The sequence below is a fragment of the Saccostrea echinata genome, unplaced genomic scaffold (assembly GCF_033153115.1).
Source record: "Saccostrea echinata isolate AGI-Se365-2 ecotype Australia unplaced genomic scaffold, CSIRO_AGI_Sech_v1 ptg000046l, whole genome shotgun sequence".
Lineage (NCBI taxonomy): Eukaryota > Metazoa > Mollusca > Bivalvia > Ostreida > Ostreidae > Saccostrea > Saccostrea echinata.
The window spans coordinates 3,348,089-3,375,206 of record NW_026889795.1 but is presented as its reverse complement, the minus strand read 5'-3'; the positions used below and the strand labels follow the sequence as shown (position 1 = coordinate 3,375,206).

The 27,118-nt window shown below is 32.6% G+C and overlaps 2 protein-coding genes and 1 long non-coding RNA gene across 3 annotated transcripts; all 3 read left to right on the top strand.

Annotated features, from left to right (window-relative positions):
* The first annotated feature begins 2,311 nt into the window (after nt 1–2,311).
* LOC133202225 (uncharacterized) lies at nt 2,312–4,406 on the top strand. The gene is made up of 3 exons (XR_009723224.1): nt 2,312–2,367; nt 3,995–4,082; nt 4,303–4,406. It is a non-coding gene; the product is annotated as an uncharacterized LOC133202225 (long non-coding RNA).
* Nucleotides 4,407–6,265: 1,859 nt separating this feature from the next.
* Nucleotides 6,266–12,976, top strand: LOC133201950 (bone morphogenetic protein 1-like). The gene is made up of 6 exons (XM_061337738.1): nt 6,266–6,299; nt 6,525–6,710; nt 7,978–8,068; nt 11,296–11,423; nt 11,716–11,868; nt 12,936–12,976. Exons 1-6 carry the CDS (start codon nt 6,266–6,268, stop codon nt 12,974–12,976), a joined length of 633 nt encoding a protein of 210 aa, XP_061193722.1.
* A 2,894-nt stretch (nt 12,977–15,870) lies between these two features.
* LOC133201949 (uncharacterized protein DDB_G0287625-like) lies at nt 15,871–17,507 on the top strand. The gene is made up of 2 exons (XM_061337737.1): nt 15,871–15,962; nt 16,608–17,507. Exons 1-2 carry the CDS (start codon nt 15,871–15,873, stop codon nt 17,428–17,430), a joined length of 915 nt encoding a protein of 304 aa, XP_061193721.1. The 3' UTR covers nt 17,431–17,507.
* The last annotated feature ends 9,611 nt before the right edge of the window (nt 17,508–27,118 follow it).

Below are 27,118 nucleotides of genomic sequence, written 5' to 3'. Positions count from 1 at the left end.
GGTAGATTTTGACACCGACTTAAAAAAAAAGTCAGAATTGAATAAATGTACATTAGTAGTCTGATTAAAAAAAGAAACTGCAATAAACTGTTTCCTGTATTATCTACATATTTGTTTAAAATATTTGCACAAGTAATTCATGCATGTTTTCTTTATATATTTATCGTTCAAGCATTATATTGAAAAAGCACCAAGTTCTGACAAGATGAACTTGTGTGTCTTCGTGGGTGAAAAATATTTAAAGGGGTGGTGTAGTAATTTGGATTATATGGACTTCGTAGATTTCGGTCTTGCTAGTTCAGTGTTTAGAGCATCTGACTAATAAAACAAGGGACCCGACTTCGATTCCGTGTCCAGGCATATACTTTCTCTATGTGGTTATGAGTTTTCAATATAAATTTATTCATTCCTCCTTTCCAGACTAAGAATACGTTCTGTTGGTCTCCATTTGGAGAAAATTAAAAGGAAATATTGCGCATTTTTTCTTTTCATATTCATTAAAACTACGGCATTTTCAAAGAAAAACTAATTACTGTTGCAGTTGTTTTTTTATGAGCAAATTTAATTACAAACAATGATCTGGAAGGTTCAAATTGTCCACCGTCAATTAGTAATTCATAATTCGAGCAAATGGTGTTTGAATAATTCATTTCAGTAATTTTTAATTCCAAAACTCCCTCTTTAATGCAAAAAATTCAGTTCACATTACTATAGATTACTCATAGTTTTATTTTTCCCCATATCTATATTACAAATTTAGTATTTTACTTTTTTCACCAATTGCAATTAAAAGCTAAGGTTTAGGATTTCAGCCTTTTTAATTAACTTATTATTTTTGTTTGAATAACGAATGACAGAGGAGGGTTGTTAATTTTTTCCCTTACCAGGACTGTCATTCATGTTAACCATCACGATAATTAACATTTCAGTTACGAATAACATGTAAACTATAATTGGACAAATTAAGTGAATATTATATACCAAAGGAAAAATAAAAAAGAAAAAGCTAAAATTCACAAAAAGAAATAATAATAATGATAAAAATTTATCGAAAAGGCTAGGTGTATTTTTTTAAAGTCAGTTATATAGTTACAGCTTTTCCGTCTGTTCCTTCAATTAAAAAAAATATGCACACTGTATGAATGTCCACATATTGATTACAACAATAACTATGTAAACAACATTTAGCATATGTTGATCACAATTATCTTGATTGAAATAAAGGATAAACAACAAAATATTCATCACAAAAACATCCGGCAGTAACGTAACATGAAGAAGCAACATTTTTACATAAAGTGATTTTTTTATGAAATGCATATATGATTTATGATTCAGATAACCATGTTTTGTCGACAATCTCGGTTACTTGTTTATTTTCTAGTCGGAAAAATAAAGCGTAGAAAAACAATAATGTTATCTAGTCTAGAATTTTTCCGTAAAATTTTCCAGCCTTTTCCGCCAAGACTCGACGAATAAGGCTGAGTGATCTTCTAACTGCATTTTCATTTCAAATATAAAAGAAGTGGCAACTCATATTTTGAATTAGTCTGAACATATCCTTTGGGAATATCTGCCTGACCTTAAAATTTGTTGTTATACATGTACTAGGTATTGCTGCAAACAATCTAGATTCTACTTAAGAGTTATAACAGATTGTAATACAACGACTATCATATAACAAAGAACTAAGTAAGTATATTTTTCCTGATTTTATCATAACATATATTTCTTTATTCTTTTATTTCCCTTTAATATTAATGAATATATAGATTTTATCACTACCTTATTTTTATGAATAACGAGGAAAACCATTCTGTATCTTTTATAACCCCTTCCTTCTTTCTTCTCTCCTTGCACTCCTTTTCCCCTCCTTTCTAAATTCTCTGCATCTTTTTCTTCCTTCTTTTTTGTATTGTACATTTGTTGGTTGTACATCACGTGTATATGTTTTTGTCATTTTCTTTCTGTTGGAGAGGACAATCTAAGTTGGAATAACTTGTGTCCAATCCCATTGATTATGTATCAATATAATATGTCTAAATCAACCTTCTTCGGCATATTTAGAATTGTGCTTAATATCGATATGTAATGAATATTCCCTGTTTCGGCATTTTCAAAACTGTGCATGTATAATGATATATTATTATTTATGTATTAAGTCATATGTAAGACTGTCTTACATGCATCAAGAATCCCTTATATCTTCAGAAATATATATTTTCATGCCCAGAATGATACGAGTAGGCGGCATGTATATGTAGTTTATTGCACATTTGTGTTCATAGATGAAAATGACCCCAAGAAGCACTGTGGTTGCCTTTCTACTATTGGTAATACAGTTCATAGGAATAGCTAACACACAACGTAAGTGAAAAATATTTTTCTTACATTCTTGGGAAAAGAGGATATCCAATTCATTTCACGAGTGAGCTAGGATAATTATTATTTACACGTGTGTGAAGTACGAGAACATTCAACAGCATTGAAATTTTTGTTTATTTCATTGGCTTTAGTGCTGTCATGTGGTAGTGTTTTGCATATGAATGTGTTCAAGTAATTTTTCACCGTGTAAATACAATTGCAACTTCTTGAGCCTTTCCGACAAGCGCAAAGAAAAAAAACTTCGAATGTGTTATGTAAGCTTCCATGACAAGCCCCCTTTTACATAAACATTGAAATATATGTAGAAAGACCTCTTATATCTCTACAGTCTGGAGTTTAACTTTATTGAATGTAAAGATATTACCTTAAATGCGCTTCAGAAGGGACACTCAACTCTGTCTATCCAATACTTTTATAAATAGGAAGCGACTCCATTTTGTAAAAAAATTTAACATTGGGTTCTGTAAATACATTCCAGGTGTTTTTCCGAGCTTGCCGGAAAGGCCCTAAAAGATGCGATTGCGTGCAAATACAGTAAATCATGATTACAGAGAACAAATTTAACAAGAATTCACGCATACAGTCAAGTGATTTTTTCATGTTATCAGCTATAATGAATAACGTCTATAACAAATGAAAATTCGTCCATGGCATTTTGCAATAAAAATTTTATACAGTACATGTTGGAATTACAAAAAGTTTGGAAAAAAATTGCTTCGAGAAAATTTTAAAGTTAATTTATTGTCTAAATTTACACATGGGAGTAAGGATAGTAAACAAGCAATCGTTTAAATGCTTCATAAAAATTAAAAACAGTGATTATGAAAGAAGACCCCTGAATATTAAAAAAGTTGTGAAGAACAAAAACACATAAATGTTTGAATTCCTTAGAATTTTATAATCTGAATTTTATTTATATCTTCTTGTTTTTATTCGTATTTCATATCCTTCTCTTTCTACGAATTAAGAAGATAACGAACAGTATTCAATCTCGAAAGTCCAATGAAACGATACAATTTTGGAGCAGAGCAAACACGGACCTCAAAATTTAGAGGTGGGAACAGGTGCCATGGAGGAGTGAGCATCCCCTGCCAGCCGGTCACTCCCACCGTGTGCTCCTTGTCATGATCGGGGGAAAAAACCGGAAAAATCCGTAGACAGTATAAATAATGGCCTAACAATTAGTATGAAAAACGTTAGTCAGTATTAGATAAGACTCAATGATAGGTTGTGTGTGCTGACAAGGTCATTGTATCGACCATAAAACTTGCGAAATGATGACTTCAAACGGGACTGTTGATATTCTTGTTTCACCAACTTGTTTGTCAATAGCTTGCCTCGTTTTAGAAACTGTTCATAGAGCATGCTCTTGCGTATCGAATCGATTGAGAGACATAAACCTCATATGCAGGTAATAAGAGTATACTACTACATAAGTAAGGAAAGTTAACGATTGAAAAGTTGAAATCATCACGTTTTATCATAAAGTTTTGTTGTAAGATTACCATTAACGTCTTTTTCTAGTAAAATATCTAAATATGAAACAGATGTGTCAGACTCTGTGGTATCTTTTATTTTATTTTATTTATTTTATTATTCATTTTTCCAGCGACTCCACTGCAATGTAGCTCAACCACCTTAACATTAAACCAGCTGTATGAAACGTACAAGTATCCAAATTCCGGTTTATATCCCCAGTGAGTAAACGATTTATTTTACTGTTTATCCAAAAAGTAAATATGAAGCATGTTTGCTTTCTTTTTTAAATCATTTAAAATATTTTTTTCATTAGTCCTGTTACATTTAATCACGTACTGTCATATATGATGCATAAATGTTTTAAACGTGAAATGATATTAATCAGAATTAATATTTATTCACTTGTCACTTTCATTGTGAATAGATCTTTGTTTTCAGGTTGACATCATGCAACTGGCTTTTTCAAGCAGCTGATCCAAGCAACAGAATAACATTCGAAGTAAAGGAGATTTTTGTTGATTGTGGCGACACACTCAAGTTCTATGATGGTAAGAGATTTGAAAAAAAACTTTTTTCAAGGAAAAACAATGTCAAATTGGTAGTTTAGCGAGTGTAGTTTTTTTTTCAACTTTAAACGTATATAGCTGTTAGATAAATGAAATTATAAATTCATCCACCACAGGTAGGAAGAAGAGGAGTAAAGTGTCCGAGAACATGAGAAATAATCTTGTTAAAACTGAAAATAATGGTCATAAATATTTAGATAATTTGAGCATATCTTTTATATATTCTGAAAATACAAAGTTGTACTATAAACCTTAGGCCCTCTCAATGCTTCACTATGGCTATTTCAGACAAATCCTTGACATCATTCGACACTTTAATTTGTACAAAGCACTTATAAAAGAATATTGAAAAAATTGAGAATCCCATGACATTTGAAAGTCAAAAAGTGTTTACAACTTACCATTATTAGTTGTAAATTGCTCTCAAGTATATCTAATTTCACCTTATACAAGAACCTCAAGTATATCATTTCTATATTTTCTGCAATATTCATCCATTCCATCATTTATTCAAACATGTGTACTTTTACTTTGAAATGAAAGTAGTAAATCAGCTAATCGGGCAATGCAAATACTTTTTTCAGTATTTTTCACTATTCCGTATAATAACTAGATTGTTCCAGGGAACGTATGTGTCGCCTGCTTTGTATCTTCATTAAAGATGTAAATAAATCTTAAAGTGGTCAGCTTTTTACTTACTATTAGTTTATGCATTTTCCTGAAGAAAAAAAAAACAAAAAAAAAAAAAACAAGAGGTCCATGGGCCACATTGCTCACCTAAGCATATTGGGTAGGAAAAGTAATATATAAGTAATCGTAATTTACCTCCGCTCCCCAAACGGGACAAGATTTGTTCAAACTTGAATTTACACTAACTGAGGATGCTTCCATATTTGACTAATCATGGCTTTAAAAGATTTTTTCTATATGTTAGATCTTCTATTGTGCCCCCGACCTACCCCCGGGCAACATGGTTTGAACAAATTTGAATCTACACTACCTAAGGATGCTTCCGAATTAATATGACTTATCATAGATTTGCTATTCTGGGGAAAAGATTTTCAACGATTTATCATGTGTATTCACATATAAAACTTAAATCGCCAAAATTTGGCCCCTCCTTACCCCTCGGGGTCATGATTGAACAAACTTGAATATAAACTACCCAAGGATGCTTCCACGAGTTCTTGAGATGAAGATTTTTCTTATGTATACCTGTGTAAAACTTTGATTGCCATTGCGGCCCCTTCCTACCCCCAGGTGTCATAGTTTGAAAAAAAAAACAACTTCAATTTACACTACCTGAGGATGCTTCCATATAAATATGATCAATCATGGCTTGACTGTTCTTCATAAGAAGTTTTTTTTTAAAAATTCCTATTCCTATGTCAAATTTTGATTGCTCATTGTGACCCCACCCAAGCTCCGGGGTCATTATTTGAACAAATTTGAAACTACACTACGAAAGGATGCATCCATATAAATACATGTATCATAATCATGGCTTGACTGTTCTTGAGAAGAATATTTTTAAAGATTTTTTCCTGTTTTCCTATGTAAAACTTTGATCGCCCATTGTGGCCCCACCCTATCCCCAGGGGACATGATTTGAACAAATTTAAATATACACTATGTCAGAAATATTTCACGTTTTATCTTTATTTAGCCCAGTGGTTATCGAGAAGAAGATTTTTAAATGACCCAACTCAATTTTTACTTTTTCTTAATTACCTCCCCTTGGAAGAGGGTGTGGGTCTTCATTTGAACAAATTTGAATCCTCTTTACCCAAGGATACTCTGTTATATACAGTTAAAACTGACACCGTCGGTTGACAATGGCTGTACATTTTGAATGCTACCCTCCAAAACGTGCACTTTTTAATTAAATTTAATTAAAATTACCTGAATGATAATATAGACTGTTTAATAATAGTGAATGATATAGTGAATAATATACCTGACCCATAACAATACGAAATTAGGTGGATCAATAAGATCTAATGCGTTTTCATTAGGACAGGACTGTGTGCAATGTTTATCTGTACGTTTGCTAATTTGTAATGTTTGTAACTTAAGAGTTTAATCCATATACAGGGTCATCTTCGAGTGCTCCAGCACTTACTACAAGTGTGTGTTGCTCGAGTATCAGCTCCTGTGGTTCATCAAAACCACCAGGAACCACCACCGGAAGTAACATATTTGTGGAATTTCAATCTGATGGAACACAAAATTCTTATGAGAATGGGTTTCAAGTATCCTTTTTAACTGGAAAGGATGAATGTAAGGAATTGACTGACACACACCAGTTTTATACGAGTGTACATTTAAGCAAGGTTTTAGCTCACCTCGACGAAATCGTGACTGAAGTGTTTGAAAAAAGTCCATTTCCAAAGTAATTATTAGTCAATCTTACAGGGTTGTTGTACGAAAGAGATACGTACAACCAGTCATGTAGCATGTATCAAGACTTTTATAAGTTATAAGTTAAAAGCCCATTCTTAGATGATGTAGTTAGATGATGTAGCTAGGTATGTATACTGCATGAGAAGACTTGCTTTTGAAGCTGCATGTGACCCATATTTGTTGATGAGTGATCAGGTTAATTTTTTTTTCTGTAATAGTTTTTAGAACTGGCCAAATCCAAAGTACCTGTAAGCAGTACTTGAACTATATTTGACTTGATGGTGAATCTAATTATGCAGAGTACAAGGCTTGTTTGGCATTGGATGCTGCATTAGACCTGCTGCTTTAATCCTGGATGAGTGATTTAAAGCAAGTCAACTATCAAGCAATAATTAGCCCAATCGCAACCGGACTTAAAAGGGGATGAATCTAAGGCACAATACCAAACTTGCTTCGGATGCTGTGTCCAATATATATATATATATATATATATATATATATATATATATATATATATATATATATATATTCTATATGAGTGACTAATTCAAAGTTCTTTTCCTGGAGAAAGTCTATTCAAAATAATATATTAACTCAACTTTGATCAAACATATATGAATGATTTATCTAAATATATATTCAATAACTGCTAGAGGATGTTGCATGTGGCATATATTTTAGTGTAATGGAAGGCACTGAATGTAGGATTTTCGATGTCATTAATAGTTCTTACTCTTCCTTTTCCTTGATACTTTGCTTTCCTATAGATAACTATCTTCGAGGTGAGCTCAGTTTCTGATTTCCTATGCTTTGATCTTCTGAAAGAACTTTGCCAAATCTGCTGTTTGTCATCTACTATTTACGAATTCGTAAATTGCGTAAATATAATAGCAAAATATATTTGATATTGCGTAAATATAATAATAAAATATATTTGATATTGCGTAAATATAATTTAAAAAATGGGAGAAATACTGGCAGAGCTTACTGATACAGTCCAATAGTCCTTGACCTATATATTAATTTTAGATGCACTGAAATAAGTGCATGCATAGTCTATAAGTAAATTTATAAGATAATTGAAATACTTCAGCATATTGTAATGGTAACAAAGTATGGAGAATTCTCCTCATTTCTTTTTCAGCCAATTGTGCAGTGTCAGGAGCAAACAACGTTGTTACACTGACTACTGAAACACCCTTGACATCTCCAAATTTTCCCGCCAAGTATCCACTGTAAGAATATATTACTTTAGTCCAAGTTCACCTGAACTGAATATGTATTTTCTAAAACGTAGTATGAGTGTATGTATACAATGCTTCAGTTCCAATTCCTATTACCATTCTTGAATTTTACTGATGCCTGCATCAGTAACGTATCTTTACTTTGCAATTCGTATACAACTGCAACGCTGAGATTTTCTCTTAATGATGTCGCGAAGTCTTTCGTACATTATAAACCATGTTCCATAGCTGCGAGAATATAGTTGGAATATAAATGTCAGATTCGGAATTTTGGCACTAGTATACATTAGTTCACAGCTAGATCGAATCACTTCCATCTGCAGAATAAGCCAAAACACCCACTTTTGCATTGCTTCTGTAGCATGACACATATCTAGGATCACTTTTTAGCTCAGTGAGCCAAAGACTCAAGAGATTTTTTTCTGATCGAAGAGCGTTTGGCGTCCGTCTGTCCTCCGACTATAATGTCTCGTGTTTCGCGGTTTATAAAGCGTAAACTTCCTCAACCCAATTTATACTGTATAAATTGGGTAGCTTTTGAATTCATTCCTTAAATACATAGATATTTAAAAAAAAAACCTCAAGGACAGCAAGCCAAATTTATTCATATTAAAAAGCTTTTATTTTTACGTTGTATAGAATCTAGGTTTTGAATCATGTGCACTGAGGTAGGGTGGGGCCACAATTTGGATCAAAGTTTTACATGGAATCATATTTGGAATTTGTTCACAATCTCTTTTCAAAAACAGCAGTGTCTTATTTAGATTAATATGCAAGCATTCTCAGATAGTTCAGATTAAAGTTTTTTCAAGTCATTTCATGTGGGTTAGGGAGTGGCCACAATAGGAAATCGGTATATGAAAAGGAAATTAATAAAGATCATATTTTTAAAAAAAGTAAAAAATAGCGAGGTCAAACTAAATCAGATCCACAAGGAACCATTCGAAAATTGTGGGGATTCATTTTTTTTGTTCAAATTATGGTTCTGGGGATAGGGTAAGGCAAAAATCAGTGAGCAGTTTTTACCTAATGAATCTTCCACAGAACAACAATAAAGACTATGTAAGTCATAATGTTTTTGAAGCTTCCACAGGATGTGTTATTTCAGATTAGGTTATGTCATAGGTTAGGTAATGTCATAGTTTAGGTCATGTCATAGGTTGGGTTATGTCGTCTTTTGGGGCTAGAATTGGGCCAAAATATGGCGTTAAGATTTTTTCATGTGAATAAGAAAACCCCTTTTCTATAAAAATAATCTCCTTTCTTAGAAAAAAATTACATGGGTGTTTTTTAATATTCGTGATTTTTTTTACAATTGCTTCCTCATTAGGATCACTTACCATTAAAAGTTGTTTCATGCGACATGCGGCGGAAAAATTCATGAAAACATTTCTGTTTTTGTTTGTTGTTTTTTCTGCTATGTTACCCGAGTTAACAATCCTGGATTCCTGGAATAATGTTCCAATGTTAAGGTATTGTTTACGAGAAAAAAAAAACATTGTCCTATTAAAATGACATACATTGTATAAAATATAATTACATGGAAAAATATTTTGTTTATGGATTACCCTAGGCAATATGAGTGTTCGCTTTTTTTCACCAAATTCCTGGTCTTTGAAATCAGACAAAATTAAGAAAAATTACGTTTTTATACAAAAATGTATTTTGGCCGACCTTGTTGAAATCAGACAATCTGTTTGTTTGTTTAACATCCCCTCGAGAATATTCACTCGTATTGAGATGGCACCACTTGCCGGTGGAGGGCTGCAAATTTAGACCTGTTTTCGGCACTTACAGCAGTGAGGGATCTTTTTCGTGCCAGCACCTACTGTGACACGGGTTTATACGGTCTCATCCGAAGGACCGGTCTCCACGTCCCGCTGTGGGATTCGAACCCCGACGTAAGGGTCAACCTTTCACTTCGCGTTTCTAGAACAAACTCTCTAACCACTGTGCCATGCAGGGGACAATATAATGAAGTTATGAGAACTGCAATTATAATGAAATAAATATGTATTTCATTTTATTTTGAATCAAGATATTCTGTATATAGTGTATGGTTGATGCAATAAACTTAATCTGTTCTCTTAAAGCAAACAAACAAAACCCAAATAAATAAATAAAAAATTAATAATAAATAGGTGCATATATATATATATATATATATATATATATTTGGGGGGGGGGGGGATCTGTGGAAAATAGGGCAAGCAAGTATGTGAATGTTTAATCACGTGCAACTCAATTTAAATGTATAATGCATTGAAAACTCTCTGCGCAGCTATGTTAAGGCTGTCCGAAGGCTTAATATGCATTAAAATATATACATTTTAATTTGAGCTAGATTTTAATTTCAACTTGTAATCTATGTATGAATTTGCAGTCAACTTGTGATGAGAGTGTAATCAGGTTATATATAATGCACTTTTGTGATGTCACATGACTTTGTTGATCACGTGACGGACACTTATAAATTCCTAAATGTTGCACAAAAATCACATCGGCACAAGTGCAAAACAACATTATTGAGAAAAAATTGTCATATAAGTCAATTCATTGTGGTCTTTGGTACTTAGAAAGTGCTGGGGGCAAGTATGAATTTTACTTCTTGAGAAAATATCCCACGAGAAATTAAACTTGACCACATACAAGGGGGCATTTCCCACTCTTTATCACAATTTTTACAAAATAGGATGAATTACATACAATCCCCCAGCAAAATTCAGTTAGAGGACATACTTCTCTAGTAGATTCACACTGAATATCTTCAATTTATCCTTATTAATCACTTGCGCCAGTCAAATATATACACGATTTATAAATTCTACCTCTGTCCACGGACGTGTAAGGGGGATCGTTTCACAGTCAATTTTTTTGTTATTGTTTGAATATATGCATATCGGACAAGTTAAAGGAATAGCGATATTAAATTGCAAATGTTCAACTTCATAACAGCACACTTAAGATTAAAGAACAATCCAGACACTTGAATCAAACAACAACGCTAAAAAATCTTTACCTGTCATTTGAGAGGAATGTAAAAGTTATGACACTTTCCCCGTCATTTCAGCTCAAGTAGGCAGTGACTTGACGTCATATGCTATTATGACGTCATATCTAGGTAGTTCAGAGAAGTTACTACAGTTGGAACAGTATGATATTTTACGGACAGCCTTATCCTAGCCGCGTGTATTTTGTATTAGTTTTTAACATTTCAGGAATTTCGAATGTACGAATACGTACACAAATCCAGGCGGCACAGTTACAGTTCAGTTGAAGTATCTTGATGTTGAGGAAGACACCAGTAGCCCCGGTGCTTGTTTTGATTCTGTGGAGATTTTTGATGGTAAATACATAGCTAAAAAAATCTTAAGAATTGACTACAGTGGGTTAATTACACTGCAGATTCCTACATATACATGTATGCCAGGGCTTTATTATCTCATAATGTCATGAGAAGAAACATTTGAGAAATAAACTAAATAACTGTTATTTTTATAATGCTGTAATACATGTGCCGCCTAACAGTAATTTTGCTGTATGAATTAAGTATGTGCCTAAAATAATCTACAGTAAATTCGTATTTTGAAATTGTATTATATATTTGAAATGTTTTTTTTTTTTTCATTCAAAAATAGGAGTTTCGACCAGTTCCTCCTCAATAGCAAAACTTTGTGGAACCACTGCTCCCACTCAGCCGTACACTTCCACAGGGGAAAGTCTCACCATAAAGTTCTCCAGTGATAAAGCAGGGACCAGAATAGGATTTTATGCCGATGTAGCCCCTGTCGGTAGGTCCTTCAATAATTTGTTTTACATTGTATCAATCTGGATCACATTCTAATAGTGGGCTATTTATTTACACTGTAATGAGTCTGAGAAAAAAACTTGTTGAAAATAAACTTAAGTAAAACCAAAGCTTCATATTTAATGAATGAGTCGATAATTTCACCTAGAAAAATCAAACTTTTTGTCAATGTAAACCACAGTTTCAAAGTTCAAGCTATAGGTTTTTCTAACTTTGAAACTGAAGGACTCCGCTCTTCAATTTTCAATTCATGCATAATTGGTTTTTGTTCAAGGGATTTTAGTTACCTATTACATTATTTACACAGTGAATTGTGGACGGATTTTTCTATTATTATTTTCTATTATTACGCGGCGGTGTGACCGGTCGGCAGGGGATGCTCACTCCTTCATTTCACCTGATCCCACCTCTAATTTTTAAAGGTCCATGTTTGCTCTGCTCCTGATTTGTATTGTTCGAACGGACTTTTGAGCCTGAATAATAATAATAATATAATAAATTTATAAAGCGCTAAATATTAATAAAATTACTCTAAAGCGCTGTGCAATAAAACGCAAATAAACATAATTTAAGAACTATGACTAGATTAATTACATGCAATTTAACTTAAGTGTATTAGAAATACATACGATTACGTCATTAAAAAAAACTTTGCATACTGTTCGTTATCTCGATATATTTCATTGATTTAATCAGACTTTAAAAAATTTTGGGTGTTGAAAAGAAATAAAGGCATGGAACTCCTTACAAAGGGTACCCACATTCGTTAATGAAATACTTTTAAATCAAATGTTCTAAACTTGCTAGTCATATCTATTCACATATAGACAATCTACATTACCATTAAATTTCATTCCGAAATTTTGTATACGTCCCGAGATATGCTGAAATCAATTCACAAATTGGCTCCTGGTCATTCACATGTTTGAACGCCAGTAAACAGTTGCATACTTAGCTGCTCAAGCTATCAACATTTTAAAGATGATTGTTTAACCCCAGATCGTAAGGTTAAGTCTGTAATAATCTCATCTGAGAAAAAAAACTTTACAGAACGTCTGCTTCTACAGCTGTACAGCTGTGTTGTTTATTGATGAAAAAAGAGCTATGATTGAACGAAATTTTCCCAGAATATATTATATACATTTAGATTTTTTTAAAAATTATACCGCTAAAATGTCGGTGGGTGACTTAGTAAGATAGTCAAAATCAGATAAAATTTTGTAGAGACTTGGTGCTAATAAGCCTATGTAAAGAAAGTATAGAATCAACTCCGTGAAAAATTCGTCCCGTCGTTTCCGCTTTAAAAATAGCGTAAATGATCAAAGACCCAAGCGAATTTCGAGGGAAAAAAAGGATCAATTTTGGAATTGATTTCAGCATATCTCGGAAGTATAGAATTTCGGAATGAACTTGGGTAGTAATGTAGATTGTTTATATCAAATTAAGAAATAAATAAGTTTAAAAATATCGTCCCCCACAGGATTTGATCACGTGACCGACCAACTTCATTTCCCAGTGAAGTTTTTAAAACTTGTTTTTTATTACTTATAATATAAGCGACCGTTGGTGAGGGCGGAGCCATCAAGTGAACATTTCTACATTTTATTGTTTAATGGTAGATCAGTGTTAAAATCAAATTATGTAACTAGTGTCAGGAAATCATAACAAAGTTAAGTTCTCTTACCTCAAATATTTTTCATTTCAAACAAATAAATTTAATGGTATTTGGTTTTATAAATCTGGAAAACTTTTACTAAGACATTTCATCATGAATTGCCTAGCCAGAGCACTCAAAATCAAATAGCATAACGGGGAAAGAGCGTGCACTGGACTTAATAACATAACTTCTCAGTGACAAAATACAGTTATGAATGAAAACATGTAAATAATTTGCAAATTTTTAAGTTAGTAAAAATAACTTTGAAGTTGCTTGAAGATTAACATAAATGAATGAATCATTTTCATTTTATTTTTCCAAGTAGTTTATTTACCACATAATGAAAGTAATGTTATTAACTGGTGGTTTGTACTTGGTATTTACGTGCGACTAAACTGGAAACAAAAATTCTCCAAAATAACAATCATTTATGTTTAAAGTAATCAAAAGTAATCGAAAAAGTAATTATAATTACACTGAAATTTTAACCCTAATCGATAAAATAACGATTACAAGTAATCGAAAATATCTTCGATTACAGATTAATGTCGATTACTTGAAAATAAATAATCATTTCAATCGATTACGATTACTCGATTACGATTAACCTATGCCTGGTGCCTTACCGAACTTCCGGAGTGTTTGTCAGCTGTTTGTGGCATGATTGCATTACATTGATAATTTCCAACAGATTTACAAATTTATCGTGAGTAAAGTTTAATGAAAAAAAAATTATAGCCTTGAGAGGTATACAAGAATAAGGCATTCTGAGAGTATTGCATTTGCAATACTAGTCCCCTACCGGCAAGTGTAATCTGGTTCCCTTTAAAAATTAAAAATGCTGTATTTCCGTCAAAAAGTCATTGAAGCGGAACATAATGCAAACTTGATCTGTAACTCATCAAGATACACTCACATACCAAAAATCAGCTCAATATCTGCAAGCGTTTAGAAAAAAAGTGCGGAAAATCCTTAAAAATTAAAAAGGCCCTAATTCCTTCAAAAATCAATGAAGCGGAACAAAATTCAAAATTGATCTGTAACTCATTAATATACACTTACATACTAAAAATCAGCTCAATATCTGCAAGAATTTAGAAAAAAAGGTGCAGAAAACCAAGTGGGACAGATAGACAGACGGACGGAAGGACTCAGAGGAAACCTATAATCCCATTCCGGTTTCACCGGTAGGGGACTAATATGGATAAACGTTGAGACTAGGGAGCTCAGACATGAAGCTTATAACACGTAGTTTTCTATTCTCTATGTAAAGTCGATCAAGAAGTGTATTAAATTCTCGTTTACATTGTAATGAAATATGAAGATAACGAACAATATTCAATCTCGAAAGTCTAATGAAACGATACAAATTTTGAGCAGAGCAAACACGAACCTCAAAATTTAGAGGTTGGATCAGGTGCCATGGAGGAGTGAGCAATTATGTACATAAAATTATAATTATTTTACTTGCGTATTTTATACAATTTTATACATGAATAGCATGCTATGTTGCTAAGTAGAGTAAGTCTTTTTATGAAGATATTACTGCGCTGCGTGTTTAGGTCACGTAATGAACTTATGACCTTCGAAAAACTTCATACAGGTATGAAGATATTTGCTCTCTGTATGTTTATATAATAGAGAGATACTACAAATGTGTGAAAAGAGTTCCATACCTTTTTCTTTTCTCAACAGAAATTCGGTGAAAGGGTGATAAAGATTACATTGTATCTCAGATGACGGCGACCTCATTTTATAGATTTTTTCCTCCGCAGTTCAGAAATATCAAAGTAGTGCCTTTCCCAACATTTAAAGCGCGACGTTACACAGGTTAATGTTGGTAGCACGTGACCTGTGTTGTCACATTGTTTTTCGACTTTTCACTCTGCGTAGAAACATTAACGCCATTTCAAAAGGCGTTATATTGCCTTTTTAAAAAGCGTAATAATGCTTTTTTTCGCGTTATTACACCTTTATTGGCGTTATAACGCCCTTTCACCTCGCGTTATTACGACTTTTTTCGCGTTCATGGGCGTTTTGAAAAAGTGTTATTACGACTTTCATTTTTTTTTTCACCCATAGATTGATCCTCATAAGTTTTCGTAGTGCATAGTTGTTAAACATTGAAAATATTTTTTACTGCTGCCGTATTTTACCGAAATATATTTCAGACAATGAAAATATATAATTAAATAGTGTTTGACATATAATTGAGATTGATTATTTCTTTTCTTTTCTTTTTTTTACAAGGATGTATAAATTTTCAAGTGAAACAGAAGTAATGAAGATTTTCTAAGCCTAAGTTAATTGTGAAAATCTAAAATTTAAATGGTTGAAATTCCAAATAATATTTTAATCACATTTATCCACATTTTGGATGAGCTGAATGACATTAATCAGGCTCTGTTCGAAGCTGCAACGTACAAAAAACATTATTTAAACGAAAGATGTATGCTTTAACGTGTTAAGTGTATATTCGGTGATTTTTTCAGGCTTATCTGTATAGAGGCATTACATAAAAGCTACTTGATAAAAACTTTTGTTTTCTATGGTTTACTGTACTCTATAATTGTTTACCAGGTTGAGCGTACACTATTATTTACTACAAGAAATAATTCTAAGGATACTCTCATAATTGCTAAATCATCAGATCTCATGATGACGTATTAATAGTATGAATTTTGAATGATAAATGAATTAGAATATGTATGTACATGGAATTAAAGTTTGAATATCATTTTTGTATTTTTGAAACTCCTATAAATAAAGGTATGCAAATATATTTACTGCATCAATAAACAAAGTTTATGATTCCTTTTTTAACGTGATTTTTGGGATTTTAGGGAAGGGGGTGGGTAGGAGGGGGAGGTAATTGTTTAGACATAACATTTTTCAATTTCCTTTTTGGTATATGTTTCTATTATTTGACTTGGTAAGGGGTTATAACTTCATGCCTATATTCTGAGAAATGTATTTATTGTCATCTGTAATAGGATTATTTGTATATTCTTGTTAAATTGTAGGTGAAGAAACAACAACAACAACGACCACAACAACAACAACAGCAACGACGACAACGACGACACCAACGACACAAACAACGACACCAACGACACAAACAACGACGACACCAACGACACAAACAACGACACCAACGACACAAACAACGACGACACCAACGACACAAACAACGACACCAACGACACAAACAACGACACCAACGACACAAACAACGACACCAACGACGACAACGACGACACCAACGACACAAACAACGACACCAACGACACAAACAACGACGACACCAACGACACAAACATTGACACCAACGACACAAACAACGACGACACCAACGACACAAACAACGACACCAACGACACAAACAACTACACCAACGACACAAACAACAACGACACCAACGACGACAACGACGACACCAACGACACAAACAACGACACCAACGACACAAACAACGACGACACCAACGACACAAACAACGACACCAACGACACAAACAACGACGACACCAACGACACAAACAACGACACCAACGACACAAACAACTACACCAACGACACAAACAACAACGACACCAACGACGACAACGACGACACCAACGACACAAACAACGACACCAACGACACAAACAACGACGACACCAACGACACAAACAACGACACCAACGACACAAACAACGACACCAACGACACAAACAACAACGACACCAACGACGACAACGACGACACCAACGACACAAACAACGACACCAACGATACAAACAACGACGACACCAACGACACAAACAACGACACCAACGACACAAACAACGACACCAACGAGGACATCAACGACAACGACGCCAAAAACAACAGGGAAGTGTTGTCGTAGACGGGGACGTAGATGTGGGACCCTCCGAATGAAAAGGAGGCACGTCCCATAAAACAGCTGAGGAAATGGACAGTGATTCTCATAGACTGAATTTAGAAATATATGTATGAAGAAGTGAATTTATTTTTTATTTCTCATTGTTTAATTTACTTCACTTCCAGCTCACTGGAAATGCTATTTTGTATACCTTTTTTAGGTCACATGAGTCACTCGGGTGACCTATTGCTTCCTGCTTTTGTCCGTCGTCGTGCAATGTGCGTCGTCCGTTAACATTTGAATATTTTCAGCTTCTTCTCTTGAATCGCTGAAGCAATTTCAACCAATTTTGGCAAATAGGATGAATGGGTAAAGGGGTAGAAAATTTGTGAATTTCATGCATATGGTCCCTGCCCCCCCCCCCCCCCCGGGGGCCTTAGGGCTGGGGCTAAAACCATCAGAATTAGTGCTATTAAAAATCTTCTTCTTTAGTCCTGGCTTCGGGGACACCAACGCTGAGATTTTCTCAAATCTGAGATTTCTCAGAAAATTTGAGTTTTTCTCACCAAACTGTCCCACCAAATTAATATTTTCTCAAACTCAGACTTATCTTTTGAGTTTTTTCTTAAATCTGAGATTTTTCTCAAATCTGAGATTTTTTTTTCAAACATGCGTGCCACCAACGTTTTTTCCGACTCAGCTGAGAAAAAAATATGAGATTTCTCAGAAAATCTTGAGATTGATGTATACCAGTCTCAAACAAAATCTCACAGAATTATTTTATGGTAAAATGATCGCATATGTTATGACAGTGCACATTTTATCCATGAATACACGAAATTAACATATACAAGCACAGAAAGAATGTTAATTTCTCCCAAAACTTGATCATCCTGTGAGGAGGAGTAATTACGCACATGTAAATATTCTTATTATAATATTTTCCACGCATGGAATCAAGCACTTTAAACTTTACTAAAAGAAAAAAATAATAATGATAATAAAGAAAAAAGAAAAAATTAATTTACAGGAATATTCTAGTGACACTTTATACATAACATGAACATGTATATCTTCATTCATTCAGAAATTAATTTAATTAATAATTAATGAAATGCATATTTTAGAGTGCTATTTGTGCCATGGCAAATTTATTACGTGTATGTAATTTGGAATATCCATGTATATCGGAAAAGGAAATATGACTAGATAAGATGTCAAATTAAACCTACCCTGCCCCTTCTTTGTTTTTGTTTTTTTTTTTCTCCGGTAGTTTTTACTATTACTACTTGACGTACAATATACTTATTCGTGTAAATTATACGCAGATATTAAAAGAAATCTGTCTAAAATTCCATGAACAAATATTTTGTTCTTTCGAAATAACATATAAATCACCATTTATTTCACTGATGATAGCAGTCTGTCTAATTTGGTTCTTAAATAAACCTATAGAATTCTTAATTGAGAATTGGGATCGACTTTATATACTCACAATGCATTGTGCGTAAACTTATATTCTTGTCTGTTTATATTATTTATAAGAATAAACTTGACTTATGGCCATTCTGAGGTACATGTATAAATCTGAACAAAAACTGCATATATTCAACTGCACTTGGCCGAATGGAATTTTTTTATACAAACTATTTTTTTGTACAAGTAACATTTTAAATTTAAAAAAAAAAAGTATGGACCGTAGTTATTACGTTAAAAATATTACATCATTACGCAGTGAAACGTTTATTTACGATCTGATATAAGGGATTAATCAATTTCTGATCACTTGATGAGCGTATGCGAGATTGACTTGGGTTTCCAGTGTAACGATGAATATTGGTCAAGTGGTGCTATATTCGTTGCTTATTGTTACATATATTTAAAAAGAAATACAAAGACTTTCCGTAACATTTTCTCACACGGGGTGATCCTGAAATTCCCGACAATTAAAAATTCCTCTCAGATTTCTTGGTAAACAATCCTGTAAAACGTTACCCGCTCCTGGATATGTTCGCTGTCCATCTTATCATACTTACGCCCAATATTACGAAACACTCAAGAAATTTATTTCAGCATACATGTATGAGAATGTAGCTATTTGTCGACATTTTCTTTTAATTTTGGATCTGCTGGGGGAAAAAAATCACTCAGGTTTATTCTATGTATACAAAAAGTCCCTATAACTGAAATATTTTTCTTTTCCTACGGGGAATTAGAAGAAAAATTATATATCTGACATTTTAAAACAAAAGAAAGAAAAATCGGTCTGCGAAATATAGTTTTGATCCGCCTACCTACTTTTCGTAATCTTTCTACACGTAACGTCACAATGGCGGAAATGACGCCTCGGTGTATGTTTTTGTGTTTTTATGTCGACAGACGAGCCAAGACTGCAAAGTTTGGATATGGTTTTGTGTTATTCTTCTGTAGGGATTTTTGTACGGGGATTCGGTGAACATTTATGGTCGCAAAGGTCGTAATGGAATCCTTTCCGTTGAATGACTCGAAACAGCAAATAAAAGACGAAGGAAGTTGAGAATGTTTATTTTCGCCATAATTATACACCAAAATATTGCATAAACAACTAACTGAAAGGTAAATTCAATAATTGATTCAAAAATTCCGTGCAAGATAGGAAAAAAATTCGCATATAACAACGAGAATAAGTCTAAGATTTTTCTCAAATCTCAGCTTACGTGAGTTGAATCTCAGAAGTGTTGGTGGCACGGTGTTATAGGAAAATCTCAGATGAGGCAGAAATCTAAGATTTGAGGTTGAGATTTGAGCTAAGATTTTTATATGTTGGTGGCCCCGAAGCCTGGACATCAAGCAGTCAGACTGTTGGCATGATTGGAATGCCTTTTATTTCAAGTTCACAGGGATATATCGGATCGACATATTAATGAGAGCAACTATTGTTAATTGATAATACGTCGTCGATATATTTAAATGTCGAGATGATGGCCACAGCGAGCGTTTTCTCTTTCTCATGTAGAAGTTTTTGAATAAATTGAATTAATGAATTTAAGTTCAAGTAGATATTATGTGATTTTTTTTTTCAAACTTAGTACTTCTACAATTTAGTCTCATTTCAATAAATCTTGGAAAACAGGTTGAAAACACCAATAATTAAAATAATTTTATGGATCTTTTTTTAATGGCGGTGAACATGATTACTAGAACACTTATTTCTGTGAAAATCTTTCAAAAGACTACTACTATTTCTCCTACAGTTTAATCTGATTAAAATAGTGTAGACACAAGCTTGTTCAGGCAGTGTAGACACAAGCCTGATCAGATAGAGTAGACACAAGCTTGTTCAGGCAGTGTAGACACAAGCCTGATCAGACAGAGTAGACACAAGCTTGTTCAGGTAGATAAGTGTAGATACAAGCTTGTTCAAGTAGTGTAGACACAAGCATATTCATACCAGGGTCTCTGGAGTGGACAGAAAAGGCGATATAAACTTTTGATAAAAGCTCATTCAGCAATCTCCTTCCTAGAATGTAAATCATATACGGTGCCAGTTTTGATGCACCATATGCACATTTCGACAAACAATATCTCTCCAGTGATGCTCATGACAAAACGTTGGAAATACGAAATAAAAAAATAATTTTGAAAAGATGAAAAAAGGGTGCCAAAGAGTGGAACCAAATACGTCGAAGGATCAGAGATATGCATGAAGGAGAAAATCCTTAATTTTGAAATAAATTGTCGAGTAAAAAAATAAAGGTAAATTTTGGAATTGATTTCAGCATATCTCGGCAAGTATACAGAATTTCGGAATGAATTCGGATAGTAATGTAGACATAGATATGAATAGAAAGAAAAAAAATATTTAAATGATTTGATATAAGAGTATTATTTTCGCAAAGGCGGGTACGCTACGTAAGGAGTTTCATACCTTTACCTTTTTTACACCCCAAATTTTTCGTAAGTCGGATTTAAGAAATCCAAAGTCCAAAAAAGGAGGGATAACTGCTGATATGATGAGATATATCCTATAGTTTTACCAAAATGAATTTGAAAAAAAATATTGCTTTCATCAATTTATTTTTCAAAATTTACAAATAGAACGAACCTTCTTAACGACGACATTTCTGCAATAGACTTTTTATTCAAATTTTATTTTAAGGTAAAGTGACTTTTGGTGAGTTAAAATCAACTAAAAAACTCATATGGTCATCGATGTAGATTTTTAATTGGGAGCGTTTCAAAAGCTGGAGACGGAAATCGTTAAATACTACAGGAATTAATAAGAAATTGCTAGTGTAGGGTAAAAGAGTGATCATTGAAAAAAAATCTGCAATAGAATTTTTATTCCTATTAAAGGACAATGTTAACTAGACAATTTGCCAGCAAATTATGCCAAAAAATAAATGAGTCATCGGCTTAGATTTTTCAGGGGAGCATGTCAAACTCAGGTGTAGGGCACATTTTGAGGGAAATTTTCAATGAAAATACCTTGGCCAAATAAATCTTTTATTAATAAAATTAACAAATGAATATAAATCGAAAGATTTACAATATTTTTGAATTGAGAGGAAACAATTGAATATCTTTAAAAGGATTAAAAATGTATTTATTTTTTGTTTATCTTTTGCAATACATAATTAAGTCAATTTGATTCAAGGCATATGCGCGGTTTTCTGCGCAGTGGCGCGAATATTCGAAAGAGGTCCGTCGTCCTTAACATCCTTTAAGTTTAAGATAAAGTAAATGAAATGACGCTATTTGCAACAAGAATACATCTTTGCAAAAAAAAAAAAAAAAAAATCCTTTCTGATACACAGCTACCTGTAGAACCCCCCCCCACCCCCCCCCCCCACCCCATCCATCACTCCACCCGATATTTAACACCGTCGGGTGTTTCTTCAAAAATTATTTTGTTACATTAATTTGTCATGTACACCAAGGAAAAATTGAGAAAACCCCAAAAGTAATATTTCCACATAAAAATACCCCACTATACATTATAAGTGAGAAAGGATGTCACTCCGGTTTGTTTACATTGTTCTCCCGATGGTCTTTCTGGGTTAAAGACGTTTTTTTTTTTTTTTTTTTTTTTTTTTTTTTTTTTTTTTTAATAATTTTTTTCAACCTAAAATATCGGTTCACATTGTCCCTTCATATACTTCTGTCATCGATTATGCAGTTAAATTGGTTTTGGATCGCATAAGCTTACAGTGAATGCGTTATAACTATGGTGGCATATTTCTGCTCCCTACATGCAAGACAAATTATGTTAACATGTGAAAAAAAGTATGTCAACATGTCAGATAATCATGTTTACATGCATAATAATCATGATGATATGCACGTTACCGATTTTTTTTAGAGAATCAAATTTTAAATCTGGTAAAACTAACGCCGGTAAACGAAAACATACGAGCGAGATGTTGACATGCGACTTATTTATGTCAACATGGGAGTTATATTTTAACTTGCATATGTCAACATGGAAGATACTAAGTTGCATGTCAACAAATATATCTCGCATGTTGACATAATAAACTCGCATGTTAGCATAATTATCCTGCATGTTGACATAAATAAGTTGCATGTCTACATAATTCTGGTGCATGTTAACATAATTTATTTTGCGTGTAGGGGTAGAAATATGTCACTATACGGCGTTAGTAAGTATGTTTACCAACATTAAAATTAGATTCTCTAAAAAGATTGGTAACTTGCATGTCAGCATAATTATTTTAAATGTAGACATAGTTATCATTCATACTGACATACATGTACTTTTCTCGCATGTTATCTTGCATGTAGGGGGCAGAAATATGCCACCACACTATGCATAAAATCCACAGGTAAAAGCAACGAAGGTACACCAAGAATGTATTACTTATTACGATAACATCCGATAGCTTTTTTGACCTGACGAAATGTCTCTGTCGGATGTTACATGTATCGTAAAATGTGATACAATCTATATTCACTTCCGTTGCTTTTAGCTGAGGATTATTCAACGCAGTGGTTGTAATCGTGTTAAAGAATTAAATGTGGTATTCTTACGAGATACAGAGTCAATCTAGTAGCATGACAGGAATATATGTAGAGACATATTCAGCTTTAGAATAAAAGAAAAATCCGGAAATTTCAAAGTGCATAATTTGGTTTCTACAATATTGTATCTAACATAAATTTTCCCTATATAAAATTCTTTTTTTTAAATCTAACCCGATTCTTCTTAATATCATTGACGAACATTTTCTGATAAGCTCGATGCTAATCAGAACTTCAATTAAATTTAGATTGATAAAGTCAATCAGATCAATAAAATCAATCTCTAAGCAGAAGGCGTGCTAGCAATCTTCGTTATCTACTAGTTTACAAGAATCTTATAAAACGCAGCTAGGAAAGGTATACTGCCATTCTTAAAATTTTCTCATACAATCTCGAGTAAAAGTTTTGTCCATTTCTTTCTGGTTTCCAGATTAAAGAAAATACATTTAAAAATTACTTGCTCTTAACTTTTTTTCCTGTTTTTAATCTGTATTACAAAAAATCTTCTGAATTATACCAGTCTTTAACAATATCCTGTTTTATCTACATTTTACTGTGAAATTACATGCATGAAGGATGACTCTTTTAAATACATGCTCTGTCCATCTCCATTTTCAGAAAAAAATAAGAAGGGTATGTTTTTCGATGGTCATATTTCTTAAACCTATGCATTTTTAGGATAGAAAAATCAAGTTTATTTGTTGCATTTCCTTCACTTTGTGAAAAAGTTATACGAAAAAATGAAAATAACTGGAAGGTTTAAATTGCCAAGGTTCAATTCACAATTAAGCGACAAGCAGTTGTGCTTGACTCATTGATTTAAATGATTTTAAAGCGCAAAATCCCCTTCGTGAAGCAAAGAAAAGATCAAATTTTTCTATAGTGTAATCTTCATTATTTCAAGATCTGGCCTCTTAAAATTTCGTTTTATACTTTTGCACAGACATTTTTGAGACAAATCGAAAAGATATTCAGTTTGAATTATTTCAAGAAACTATAATAACTTATGTTGTGTCATGTAGAGGTCATGAAGCTCGATCGTATGGTGTCATATTTATGTCATCGACATATTTTTTTTTTTGTCAACATAAGATATCGCGTCTTGTGTCAAGATAGCTATCTCGTCAAAGCAAGATATGTCATGAGACATGATAAATTATCTCGTTACAACAAAATGTGATAGATTATCTTGACTAAACAAGATAGAATTTGGTGTATCTCGACAAAACTAGCAAATTATCTTGATTTGACGTGATAGTTATCTTGACTTGACGCGATATCTTATGTTGACAAAATTTATTTGGATGGCATAAATATGCCACATACGATCGCATTTACGATCTAGGGAGTTCAAGTTCCACATAACACGACACAGTCATGTATTTATTATTTATCATCATCTATTAATATTTTCTCCATTCTTTTTTTACGAAATCAACGCTTTATCTTTTTTCATAAATCAATTAAAGTTTCAGTTATCTATATATTGAAATGACTTGAAAATGTTTTCTAATGACAGAAGGGGGATAAAACGGGACTTAATATTTTCCTAGACTGGAATTTACAAGATTTGTCTGCAGTCACACTTACGATTATGCTACATTAACATTTCATATTCAAACAGCAATTATAAAGTATACAATAGCATTTCAAAGATATATGGACGAAATGGACATTATATACTGAAGAAAAATATTCAACACGGAAAGCAAAAATAATAGCATTATCAAATTAAAGAATTTACGAATTTTTTTCTTAATTTTTTTTACTGTTCCCATCCTCAAAGACTGTTACTTCAATTTGAATATATATATATATATATATATATATATATATATATATATATATATATATATATATATATATATATATATATATATGTAGGTCATGATGATATTCATTAAATACAATTACATGTACAAACAAGTGAACGACATTTAGTTATGTTGGTCACAATTATTTCGATTAAAATAAAAGATAAACAAGAAAATAACATTTACTAGACATTAATCACGGAAATATTCTCCAGTTAAGTAACAGGGATGAAGAAGCATCATTTTAACATCGTTGTATCCAGTAATCGTATCCTGTAAAGACGATTTTGTTTAAAAATATTTCAGATTGCTGATTCAGATAACCTTATTATGTCCAAATCTCGGTTGCTTGTCTAAATGGAAAATAGGCATTAAAGTAAAGCGTAAAAAACAATGTTTCACCTGGCATATCTTTTTTTTTTCTATCAAGTTTATCGACCTTTTCCGTCAAGTTTCGGTAGTGCAAGACTTGACGGGAAAAGCCGAGTGGTATTTTGATTGCGCTCATATAAATAAAAGGTAACTCAGAATTTGCATTAGTCTGAGCACATCTTTTGAGAATATTGTCCCTACCTTGATGATTTATTAGAGTACCGAACATAGCTGCAAATAGTTTAATTTCAACGTTGCACAGTTTTTTTTTATTCTACGACTACCGTACAGAAGTCTAAGTGAGTATATATATTTTTTTCACTAATCATTTTTTTCTTTAGTCTTCAATTTTTTTCTCTATTATTTATGATGTGTAAATATTATAAATTCCTTCGCGTAACTCGGCATATTTAGAACTGACGATCTTTTTATTTTATTATTATCATTTTTTTTAGTATATAAGATTAAATGAGTTCCTTAAAAATTAGGTTGTTTTGTATGGACAATGTTATTCATTACATACATAAAGTATCTAAAACCCGTCACCCAATAAAATGTGCAAAAAAATATTTTAAAGATAAATTTGATACATATTATATATATATATATATATATAGATTTGATATCCATTAATACATAAGTACGTCTGGTAAATTGATTAAAATCGTCTTTACAGGATATGTCTTATTATGACCAACTTTGAATTATAAAGCTAAAATTTGAAAGCAGTATAAACCACATATTTATGAGAGCAAACGATTAGATTTTGATTATATTCAGGGACTGTGGATTCTTTCACATATCCTTTTAAAATGATGAATTAAATAACGTGCATCATGATCAAAATCGTTTTTTTTTTATCAATAGGTTTACAGTTCAATAAAGCTTTAAAAATCTACACAATTTGTAAAATCCAAAGATGGAGGGTGTGCGTGCTGTGATAGTGCAGCTTTTAATAGTATATCCACACATCAAGGCGAGATGAATCTCTAATATTTCATATATACACCCATTATCAGTCTGTATACAATTTAAGGAAATAAGCTTCTTTATGTATTTGTTTTTTCAAGACAACTAACAGAAGTTTGTAACAGTTGTCAAATGAGAGACAAATCTTTTTTTTCTTTCTTATCACAAGAACGGAGTCGCTTTTTGAATATTGAAGGCTTTCGTGTGAAACTTTTCAGATTCATTTGAACAAAATTTTATCGTCAATGCTTAGAATTCAAATGCTGAGGTCAATTAAATTCTCTTTTTTTATACAAGATATGACGGTTGTAAAATTGCGTAAGCAGGTCCATAGAAATATTTGTAATGATTACAACATTAATACCCATATACAAAATCAAAGATAGATATTTGATTGGTTTTATTTAAATGGGACCTTAATTCATAGATATAAAGCGGCTAAAAGTACGAAAAATATTAATATTATCCAATCTATTGATGAAACAGCCATTAAAGTTGGTCTTTAACACATTTGTCATATTTGGGGTTATGGACGG